Source organism: Hippichthys cyanospilos, chromosome 11, assembly GCF_059441005.1.
Source record: "Hippichthys cyanospilos isolate Australia breed blue-spotted pipefish chromosome 11, RoL_Hcya_1.0, whole genome shotgun sequence".
In the NCBI taxonomy this organism is placed as follows: Eukaryota; Metazoa; Chordata; class Actinopteri; order Syngnathiformes; family Syngnathidae; genus Hippichthys; species Hippichthys cyanospilos.
Genome location: NC_142379.1, coordinates 16,692,263 through 16,704,864, shown reverse-complemented (window position 1 = coordinate 16,704,864; position 12,602 = coordinate 16,692,263). Strand labels below are relative to the sequence as shown.

At 38.2% G+C, this 12,602-nt stretch overlaps 1 protein-coding gene across 2 annotated transcripts in view; it reads left to right on the top strand.

Moving 5' to 3' along the window:
• The window catches only part of gucy1a2 (guanylate cyclase 1, soluble, alpha 2), a 38,144-nt gene extending 34,021 nt beyond the window's left edge, over window positions 1-4,123 (top strand). For both annotated transcript variants that reach the window (XM_088427988.1, XM_088427989.1), the window contains one exon: window positions 1,597-4,123. In XM_088427988.1, the coding sequence (XP_088284114.1) occupies window positions 1,597-1,816 (220 nt within the window). In that variant the 3' untranslated portion in view covers window positions 1,817-4,123. The remainder of the gene's footprint in view (window positions 1-1,596) is intronic.
• The last annotated feature ends 8,479 nt before the right edge of the window (window positions 4,124-12,602 follow it).

Genomic DNA, 12,602 nt, shown 5'->3' with positions numbered 1-12,602 from the left:
ATGAAAATCTGGATTCTCATTTACTATGATTTAAATCGTTTTAACATGTCGCCAAATGAATAATTGAGTTTAAAAAGAAATCAATCCGCTTCCAGTCAGCTCCCATACTATGTCATAGGCGCGCTGTGCCATGACGCAGCCCGTTCTAGAACATCAAGCCTGAGCGGCAGGATGCACAAAAACAAACAATGGAGGAAATTCAACCTCCCCATCTTCATAGATAGCAGTTTTGTTGCCTTTACAAACTCGTGTGATGCACGAAAGCCACACAGCCACAATTGTGAGTGCAACGTTTCACTCTGCTGCTAACGAATGGAGTTTGACTGTCACTGATTGTGTAAGCATTAAGTGTCTTAAGCGGGTCCCAATCATGTTGAAGTCGTGATAAATATTTCTGTGGCCTTCCTACTAAATAGATCAACAACGACAGCAATGTGACAGGAAAGGAATGTTCAGTCATATCTTTTTATTCTTCCTCTTTCGCTCCTCCCTCTCGATCGCATGCGCATGCGAATTTAATGAGTTAAACAGGAACACATATTCATATGGAACAAAAAGCAAATGGTCCGTAATCAACACAACACAAAACTTCAGCATGTCCATAAAACAAATGAAAATAAAACAAAATAAAATACAAAACAATGCAAACTCCAAATTACAGTGGGCCCTCATGTTACGAGATTAATCCGTTCCGCTGTTGGGGTCGTAAGGCGAATTCGTCTTATGACATGCAATCCAAACCTATTGTTAAATAGCTAATGCGCTCAGAACCCCGGGTAAAAACATCAAAGTTGTACATACATATTAAAAATTGGTACCAAAATAGTATAGTAAGTGCTACGTGTATACCATATACAGGTATACAATCAGAAAACATTATGAATACAAAATATAGAAAGGATTTATTTACCTTTGAGTGGCGCTTGTTATGCCCATATTCCCTAATAAGGGTCATCTCCAGCATCTTTTCTGTATAAATCATCTTCTTACTTCTCTCTTTAACATCACTAGCAATCTTGGGGCCCATGGCTAACCCTTTCAACTTTGAATTAGGCAATTAGGCAAAATGCACTACAAATACGGTTTTGTAACCACTCACAACGGAACAAAGCTTTACCGTTCCGCCATTTTGAAACAAGTGAGGCTGACCAATAGCAGACCACCATCTCCGTGAGGAGACGCCGACCATTAGCAGAATTGTAGTGACGCGTTCCAGGGATGGCAACTGAAAACAGGTGTAATTACCCAAAAACACCTGCAGATGGAGACAGAACAACACAAATACAGCGAAGCCCCTAGGGTCATGACAGTTGCGCAACGGGTAAAATGTCATAATGAAGGAATGAAAAAACTCAGTATTCCACATTGCAACATGAAACTAACGTGTCAAGGACGTAGTAACACGGTGGTTCACTGTATTTATCAAACACATACAAATGAATGATAATACTGTTTATGCTGTACCAAATCATATATTGTGACTGGGGACTGTGATATATTGTGACTTGAGTAGCTGAACTGGGTTAGGTTGTTACCTGAGCCCACAATAAATGTTTCCATCTGAAGTCATGATGTACTTTTCCCTTCCTTCCTCAGGCTGCTTAAAGATGACCGATCGTTTTCCTTCGTTCCCCGTTCGCAACTGGAGCTCCCTGAGAATTTCCCCAAAGAGATTCCAGGAACCTGTTATTTCCTGGAGGCGGGAACATCTCACAGCCATGCATCACTGACCAGCTCTCGCTCGGCTCCGCCGGCCTCTATGAGGAAAGTGTCCTACAGCATTGGGACTATGTTTCTAAGAGAAACAAGTTTGTAGGTGTCGCAAATGACGCGGGGACCAGAATTAAACCTGTCGAGCTAACAGGACGCCCAATTACACACATTGTGGATATGCAAATGACAACCTTGGCTCACTGCCGTGAGATAGAAAAAACAAGCATAGAAAAGATTTTCATCCCAGGGATTACTGGGATGGGATTACTTAGTGGAAAAAAAAAACGATAGCATACAAGGTTCTTCTGAGCCACTCATGGCATCAAGCTCTCTGCAGTATTTTGTGTCATACAAAGAACTTTTCAAGTCCGAATATTTTGACTAGAAGTTGCCATCAACTACTAGGAGACCACAAAGGACCACGCGTGAAGAACAATACACACGTCCTTTCCATCCCTTCCGACTGACTGAATTCATGTCCTGCGTTCCATTAACATCGATGTGCATTGTAACGGCACCCCCCTGAAGAACAGTTGACTGGGGCACAGGAGAAACAGACAAGGAGCAACAACCAGGGGATAGTTCTGGGGGGAAAAAAAAGCTAATGATAGAAAAAAAAAAGATCATGCCAAAAAAATGCTAGAACGAGAGCCTTCTGCTTCTAACTCCCAGCAAACTGCAATCTACCGTACAAGAATCCAGCCATCTCATTGAAGGTCATTTGTTCAAAAGTGTCAGATTGAAAGCGATTCTCAGCTCAGTGCCTTTTCTGCTCAAATCAGGACATAAAGAAAAACACGTAGGATGGATTAATTTTACATATCTGAGGAAAAAAGTCACACAGACATGATTGTCCTCAACTTTTGTTCCCCGGAAATATTTTTCCACCCTCTCTGCCCAGAAAGGTTCTGAACAATGGGAGCCCGTGATTGAGTCACAAAAATACTGAACGTCAGCACTGTAGGTACCAGCAACTGGCGCCAATTACTTTGAGTTATAAGAGGAAAAAAATAAAGTGCACTTCATAGATTCCAAATATTTCAAATTGCATTTATTCATAAAGCCCAGCTCTAGAAATATTACACATGATGCAGGTTAGCACATACACACATACAGTCACAGCATATGCAACACAGTTCATATTTGCATTAATAGTTTTTTTTTTAACTCTTAAGATTCTATTTTTCACTATTCATTTTCCTGCTACATACTTGAAATCTCAGGCCTTCCAAATGTGTCAGTGTAGCTCACTAACATATAAATCATTTTAGATGGTCATCTTTTGTGAATTGCATTTGTGATGACATCATTATAAGTTATTTAACTTGCATACAGTATGTATGTAACAGTATTGATGAGGTGAACTGACAAGTATTTTTTTTTTCAGCTAACCTTTTACCCCAGAGATAATCAATATATAAATATATATATATATATATATATATATATATATAAAGTTGATCCTAAGGAATTTTGCCATTTGTGTGGTTGGTTGTGACAAAAAAAAAAAGAATCCCAACTAAATCTGTCAACAATCTCTAAACAACACAGCTACTCAAGCCATTTGATCTCCATGCATCACACAAGCAAGAATTCTGTCTGCTTTGTTTTGTCTCAGACACATCCTGGGCTGTTTTATTAAACTGTAGTATGCATATTGTGGCGCAGATGCACACAGGCAATAAACGTTATCTCTACTGTAGAAGTTGGGTCGAGTCAGAAAAGTATGGTAGCCAACTGTAACCAAAACACTTAAAAACAAAAAAGTTTTAAAAAATACTAATAGATCATAATTTTCTTGCGTTATAAAATGTCAGAAAAAAAATACACCTATTCAGATAGCTTCAGCTTATCATAGGTTCTGCTTATCATTCATTGTATTCTGAAGGAAATTTAATCGGCTACTGTGCACAAAGTGGACTGACATTTGTCAAGAAAAAAGAAAATAAACAATTTGAACACTTGATTGTTTTTCAGCGACTCATACCTAAAGCTCATGCTCACTAACCCACGCACATGGAATCTATCTTTTTTCTCTTTCTTTCTTTCTTTTTCTGTAATCTGCAATGTTTTTTTTTATTTTACAAAGACAGGCATTTTGATCCGATGTCATTTTAACATTGTTTTAAAAAGTTTGCCCTAGTTTTTAAAGGTTTCTTTATGCTGTTATCTTATCTCCAAGGGTCCACAACGTAACCAGAGAAGCATCTCTGTTTGATTAATGGATCTCTGGATGTTTTACATTGTTGTAATTATATTATGTTTTGTACCAAGGCTGAACATGAACCACGTGTGTTGGAAGCTGGTGTGTACCAGAAAACGGTTCAACGGAAGCTGTATGACTGACATTAAGGGCACATTTTCTTGTCTTAACATATGTAAATAAAACACCAAGTGTGTTTAACAAGGAGCAGAAAGACTGCTTGGTTTTATTTTGGCCTCAAGTGACTGTATGTGGCTCAGATTCATTGTCTCAATCATGAAGGACACACACATTAAGGATGCAATGCCAAAGCAACTTTTAGGATTTTAGTGTTAACCTTTTTTTTTTTTAATGCAGTGGATGACCTTTGTTTAAATATAGTGGAAGAATCAACTTAAAGTTCCCCCGACTGTTGCGACCATGTCAAAGTTCCCTTGAGCAAGACACTGTACCCCCAGTCGCTCCTGAAGATGAGTCATCACTAGGTAAGTTAGTTGTCAGTGTAAAGCGCGTTGAATACGTAAAGTAGAAAAACATGGGGTGCACAGGGGATTGCACTAGCCTCTCAAAGCGCTGCGTGACAGTAAAATTCTGTCAAAAAGGTGGGAACCTTACCATACCAAATAATATAACGACACTAATACCTGTTTATATTTTGAAGGCGTTCCCCGGAATGACTAACTTGAATCACAGACTGTTGCTGCAGGTGTAATCATGGTCAGTTGCTAATTCAGGGCACAAAAAAGGAACTACTTACTCTGAGGATGTATTGTACTGCCGGCATTTATCACAACATTTAGCATAAATTAACCGCTAGCCAAGAAGCACGCGAGTGCTCCATATCGCCTAGCAAGACCAGTTACCTTTCAAAAGCAGTCAAGCAGTTGCAAATGACATGCTTTGATGCCAGCAGCCTGACAGTTGCTGTTCCTACTGATCACTTTTGAACAAAGCCGCTTGATTCAAATGAGTTCTGTGTTAATCAGCTTGTTTCAGTGACCATTATCTACGGTAAAATCCAGTAGTGGACCATCAGGGCCAGCAAGGTTTTCTCTGCTGGCCTAACAGAACCTGACATCATTATCATAACTGTAATAATTATAATAACTATAATGAAAGTCGATTTCATTTTTAAATATGTTTTACTATATATATATATATATATATATATATATATATATATATATATATATATATATATATATATATATATATATATATATATATATATATATATATATATATATTTAAAAAATTACTCTCCATATTCTGTTGTTTTCGTGTCATATCCATCCTTCTCGTGTTATAGTTTTAAGTTGGTGTTTTTAGCCAACTAGAATTCAGCTAACTTGTGTCACCAGGCTGTATATAATCTGCTTTAGCCAGAAGTCAGGGCATTCGCATCAACACGGTGTGGGCTTTTGTGCAAGCGCAGATGGATATGTGAGCGGCTTGTATAACTTATTAGACAGCTGTAATAGCCAATCAAGTCATAAGATCGCCATCTAGAGGCCTCATGTTGAACGTGACGTGAGTGGATGCTCACTGCAGGAAGGCGGTGCAATGCTCAACGAGCAAGTTACGCGGTGTTGGCTTTGCCTGATTGCTTTAGAGGCGTACCGTAGCTATTAGCTTACCTCTCCCGACTTGGCCATATTTCTGACTGGGCTACCAGGGGTGTGAGCTAACCCTGGCAAATAGTTCTGCTGGGAGTGCCTTTTGTTTGCAAAGGATCAATTTCGTGTTTGGAGCTACACTGGATTTGCAAACTTCAATTGTTTAAGCAAGGCAGCAGCGATACACCAAAGCATGGCTGGACTCATGCGCTACGGTGCTTTTAAAAACTGGGACACCTGAGTGGATTTACAGTATTGTACATCTCAGTTCGAAGGTAAAGATAGCTCCTCAATGTGCTACGGTGCTTATAAAAAACTTTTGGGAACACCCGAGTGGATACACTTTACATCTCAGTGACAAGAGAAAGAGCATGAAGAGGTCAAGAAAAATGTGGAAATATTGACAAGACTGATAGATTGTGACTGCCGTTTGTTTCGGTGAGTGCAAGCCATTTCTTTATTTATTGTTTAATTTTTAATATGTTTGTGTTATTTTCTTTTGTTCATATTTAATTAATAGTAAAAAAATAAAATGATGTTATTCTTATATTAAAATATGATCTGTAATTTGGACTCTATAAAATTTGTTTAATTTTTTTTTTAGATTTGACAGCATAATGTATAATGGCGTTTTAATGGCTGATGTGGTTTTATTGACGATTGAAGGCTCCGAAAAATAGCCTGTGTAGCCCAGTAATGCGCATGAGGGTTATTTATTCGAGTCTGACATCACAGAAGGCGTATGTGTGAAAGTCACGGCTTGCCACTGCTAAAATCTCACTTTATTTTTATGTAAAATAAAGAAATGCTGCAAAAGCTGTTGATTGCCAAAATGAATATATAAAAATGGATCATTCATAAATAAATGTAAATGTGTGATTTGGTCTTTTGTGTTTATATTTGTTATTCACCATGCAAACAAAGTAGTTTTCTTTTCATTTTTTCGACATAATAGAGGATGCTCTGATTCCTTTAAAATCACCAGCGTGGTGATATTTTGGTTTTGCAGTTAAAGAAAAGGAAAATAATATTTTGGCAGATCAGACAAAAACAGCTTGTATTTTATGTTTAAAATTGAATGCTTGATTGTGATTATGATTGTGATGTGTGATTTGCACGATAGATAGTGTGTACATTTTCATGTCTGCTTGATAAAAAGAAAAAAAAATAGGAATACTGAAAAATTTTAGTTAATTGCAAATTTTACAAAAAAATCTCTCCTCGTCTCATTCTCATGGACTCAATCTCGTCAGAAATCTGGTCTCATAGAATTTGTGTCTCATCCCATACTTTAGCTAGCTCGTGTTGAGCATTAGAAAGTTAGCGCGGCAACACGTTAGCTGGCAGCTTGTCCATGTCGTAGCACGGAATGAATGCAAGCCCTCTTCTTAAACTTATCGAAGCAAAAATTCTATATTGGGAGCACAGGTTGCCTGATCTCTGTGCATGCTAATCCGTTCTAGCAGTGAAAAGATTATTTCAAGGAAAAAAAGAAAGATGGATTTTATTTTCAAACAGAGACACTCTGTCGGTCCACATCGGTGATTGCAAACATTTCATTTGCATTTTCAGCTTTTTGTCATTTTTGTTATTTAATAAACCACGATAACAAAATTAAACGTCAAAAATGCTAAAAATAATTTTGTTTAAATGCTCTGGACATTATATGTTGCCTGATTAGCTTATATTGTGATGGCTGATGTTATCTCCAGTTAATGTGTGCGGATTTTTACGCCATGTTGTCATATTGATGTTATTATGAGGCATATTAATTTAGGTAGGAACAAAAATGACGTCAACGAAAGCCCATGGTTGAAAAAAACAGGACTGCCACTCAATGAATGCATCATTATAAACCTCTTCATCAGTTCAAACAATTTTGTTCATTTCATGGCTTACATACTGTAAATATACTCCTATGGATGTAAGGTAATAGTCAGAAGGTTGCTGTACTTTTGTTCGATTACTTTCCAAACAGCCGTTGACCTTTATAGAACAGGCCAATAGAAGCTATAAACCTCTCCTAAAAGTCCCCCAAAGTGTTGTTTTCTTTTTTTTTGCTGTGCAGTGCCATGCATATACAATATAAAGGGGTCAACATCATAATGAGACAGTGTGTTTTTGACACTTTTTTTTTTTTTAACTTACGGGTATGTTTAAGCCCCTATCCTATCCTATTCTATATAGGAAAATGTAAAGGCTCTTTGTATCTTGTCAGGGTTTGTTCAAGGTTGCCAGAGGTTGCCAAAATGTGGCCAGAGCTTTCACCTGTACTCCTCTTGCTACGAAGAAATTTTGAACTATTTTGAGAATTTCCTTGCAACAACAGCAACATCAGCCGACCTGTGGACACATTTTGGTGACCTTTTATGACCTTTTGGAAACCTCTGACAAACCCTGACAAAATCAAAATGCATCGGAATAGGCACTACAGTGTATTTAATAAATAAAGTGTCAAAAACACATGGTCTCATCAAGTTTCAGTTCTTTGCGCTATTTGTGTTTTGAAATCCCCCCAAACACCTGCCTTCACGCTTGTTCATTTTGGTGCTTCCATCGTGTTGTTTTGATATGCCAGCGCAGTGAAAAGATTTCCCGTGACACAAAAAGTCAAACAAATGTATATTTTATAGAGTAGATTCCAGCTGACCCCCGATGACCCTAATGGGGACACAAGCACTAAGTAAGTTTAAAAAGTACCTGCATTGAACCCATGAAAATCCCAAATCTTGCACTAAGCAATGTCAACAATTCCAAAACAAAATCCTTGTGTGTGATTGCTGTTCATCCCTCAACTTTGCACTTGTTTCGTGCAGCCTTTTATTTATGCCCTCTCAACCCTTTTATGCAAATATGCCCCCATTACACTAATTGGCAATGTGAGGTTTGAATATTTTACATGAATGGTCTCCACTGCACAGGCCAGTGACTATGGGTTGTGGCATAACATCGCACGCTCTAATGTGCTAATGGTAATTACACACACAATAACACACACTCACACACAAACACAGGTATAAATGAGCAAATAAAGGTCATGTAATTTACACACGGTGCCTGTCGTGTTAGCCAAACGAAGCAGGCATGCTTAATGGCAGCGCTGACGAGAGAAACATCTTGACTGTGTGCTGAGAGGTGTGTGTGGGACCGCTCTGCATGGCCATAAATTATGCAGTCGTTTCTCGTGGCCGCATGTGGAGAGGAAACGCTTTGTGATCTCTGAGGGTGGTGTGTGATCACCGAAGAAGGCTAGGCTGCGTTTGACACTGCAAGAATTTGTCTCATTGAAATACAAAAATAGGCCACATTCGTTGTCTTGACTCTTCCAAATCGATATTGCGATGATGTACAACGCTGCCCTTTCTTTGTTTCTCATCCTATTACTGAGTAAAGGAAAGTCAAACCAAAGGTTGTCTTTACAACAATATGTCCTATGTCGCCCCATTGCCCTAGAAATGGTATTAATAATATTAATATTGATTGATTAATATTGCATTTGTGAAATGTGAATCAAGCAGCAAAATCCACTGTTTTATCAGGCTCGGGGGCAGCCAAATTGCCACTTGTTGGCTCTTGAAAATAACATCACAGTTGCTTAGTGTTCAGGTAATGACTAATCAAGGCACATCTATTTTCTCATTTTGGTCATGTGACATTAGCAAGCCAAGTCATAATTACATACTCTTAAATATTTTTTATAAAATCATAAACTAACTGTGATATCATTTTCAGGTGACAGCAAATGGCAAAAAGGCCACTCTCGAAATAGATAAAATTGGGCATGTGGGCTTTGATTTTGCTGTGGTTTGCATTAATTAATGCCCCACAAACACAATAATAATCTGAATGCCATTTTTAGCCTACTGCAAGAGGTCAGCAACCTTTAACATTCAAAAAGCCATTCTGACCTGGTTTCCATGGATAAGACAACACTGGCAAGTCATTACATCCAAAAAGAAGATGTTTTTATATATATATATATATATATATATATATATATATATATATATATATATATATATATATATATATATATATATATATATATATTTTTTTTTTAAATATTTTTTTTAATGTATTTGTACGCTATTTATGGTAATGGGGCGAATGGGAGGGTAAAACCAGACAAAATCAGTTGGGTGTCAGCAGCCAGAGGAGTTAGGGTGTGGGAATTCATCAAAAGAAGCAAGCAGACCGAAACAACGTCTGAATGCATCCATGTTCATAAACGGGCATTAAGATGAGCTTTATTCTGTGTTAAGAGTTCTTCAAGCGCTCTGGTTCGAATCATTTCAAACGTTTCGTGTCCTGTCCAATCTCGTGTGGGTGTCCAATCTCACAAACGTCAATGACTGCAATTCAAATACGGCATCCACGTAGTCGATCTGAACCAATCATTATTTATTTTCCCAAACCACCATGAGTCGCAACATAAGGATGAAAGAGCCACATGCGGCTCCGGAGCCGCCGGTTGCAGACCCCTGGGCTAGTGCATAGAACATGTTATTGCGAGGGTTGACTTCAAACATCACTGTCACTGGAGGACTCACATTTGGTCGCAGTACCTCCTTGAAAGGCATCCACCCTTGTGGGAAGACTTTCTGTGGGAAATGTGTCCTTTCAGAGGTCACTGATGTTGGACCTGTGAGAGAGCCCTTCTCACAAAATTCTCATGTTTTATGTTTGTTGGTACTGTATTATGTTTCAACTTGTTTCTTGTGTCTCCTTTACTTGTGATCTGTCCTGCTTGTTAAAGGTTATTGTGTCCACCTGTGCTGGTTAACCAGCCCATTGTGTCTTCCAATCAGCCCTCAGTCACTTGTGTCTTCTTCATATGTTCTTCTTCCTCTCATCAGTCAGTGTGGAATTAGCTTCTTAGATTCTTTCAGTTTGTTGAATCGCTGTCACCATCACATCCCTTGTTCTATAGTAAGTAGCATGTGTTTATCCTCTTGAGGTTTTGTTGTTCCTGTGTTTTTAGTATTTTCAGAGCTTCGTTGTTGCTATTTTTTTCTTTTAGAGGTTTTTCCAGTAACCTTGCCAGTGTTATGTTCCTAAACATTTTCTTCAGTACACCTTGAATCTCTGCCTTGCTTCTTTTGCCTCCTTGCTTTTTGATCCCCATCCGCGCTCTCCCATCACCAAAATAATTTTGAAAGATGGAAATTCAAAAGCAGTTGTTGGGCTGAGTTCCATCCTGAGTGATCACTATATTTGGTCTCAGAAACTTAAATAGCACCGTGTGACTTCTCTTTGCCAATGTAAAAACTCATGGAAGTAAACGCACTATTGCCTGGTGACTCTCACCAATAGTTAGCTGTACTCTGGAACCGTAAGGATAGCGGGCATAGAGCAGTTACACACAAAAATCAAGCATAACCACTGGGGGTCGGGATCTTTGATTGTTTCACGACACGATTCAGACTTGAGTCTTCATTCACAATCATTTTGATTCAAAATGATTTGATTGACATTTTCTGCTTCGGTCAAAGACGTGCTAAGAATCGTCAAGATCTACTCCAGTCAGAATGACAAATGGAGACTTTAAAGTGTTTTTCTTTTGTTTGTTTTTTTTTTATTACGATTTGAATTGTAAGGAAATGATTAGATAACATACCAACCACTGAAACAAAATGAATAGATGGACATTTTTTCCTGTCTGAGTTTGAAATGTTTGCCTTAATTTGAATGCACCACGTAGTTAGCGGCTCGCGCTAACACTGGAGGCTACTTGACTACCTGTTTTTAGTGTCATTAACAACTGAATATGATTTTTAATGGTGGTGTGATGATGTTGGTAAGGACATGATGAGCTGGCAATAAAAGAGCAGGAGTAAAGCTAGCTGTTAGCAACCACAACTGGGAAGGCCGACCTCAAATTAAAACCATATTCCCGGTCATAACATTGACGTACATGTATTACTTTGTGTTTGGTACAATGGGATGTAACAAAATGTTTACTGCCTTTGTGAGAGGAAGCTGACAGGAAACGAAAATATTCTGAATCGTAGTAAATGAGAAGTTACTTTTGTGAATGTATTTATGTTTTTGACTCACCCAATAACTACAACTTGCAAAACAAGACTTGGAAACCAAACTCTTAACTAATGACTAATCTAGAGAACTTGAATCTAGGAAGACATCATCACTTGACAGTTTGAAGACCTGGCAACGTCGCTGAGAACTTTTAAATGATGTCATATCAATCCTATATGACATAATAAAGCAAACTAATAAAAACAGCAACAGCATGCCAACTGAATAAACAATGGTGAAGGTGATAAATACATACAAATTACAATACATGAAAACATAGCAAGTGATATCACATATGACACACACAGATGGTCTTGTTACATCGTGGCATGGAGGGTGTGGTGGTAGAAGATGGTGGACCCAAATTCAGGGAGGCCCAAGGTAAGGTGTGCTCAAAAATAATAATTTAATATCAAGATGGAAAAAAAAAAAATCAAGTGAAAAAGTAGATTACAACTCCTGACCTAATTGGTCAATGGTCGCGCTGGGAGCCAATCATGTGTCATGTAGGAGGGCCCGTGTCACTCAATAAAGTCACACACGCAGTTAGGAGCAAATTAAAAAAATAAAATAAAATAAAACTGTAGTAAATTGGAATTTCAAGTGTAAACTCTGATTGTTATCATGTTTGGTCAACTTTAGGCTTCACTCTAATTAGACTTCTGGGCCCTGCTAATATAACCGCGGTTCTACATGAGACTAAAGCCAAAGGAATGGAAATGGGAAGAAATAACAGTACGGTTACTGTTTAAGGTTTAATAGTAAGTAAATATGAGTACTGCAGTAATATTTTCTTAAATATGTCAAGTATACATAGATTTTACAATTAATTAATTCAGGTACCTAGATACACATGCATGAAAATGCTGCTGGGGAGGGGGGGAGGGGGGGGGTAACTGTAATATGTTTCTGTTACTTGCAGTGCTCTGTTGCCTGCAGTGCTCTTTGTGGGCAACCTTCACTACGAAGTGTGTGACACCTCTGACTAAACGACAGATTGTAATCTGTTTTAGATTTGACAGTCTCTTGCTGAT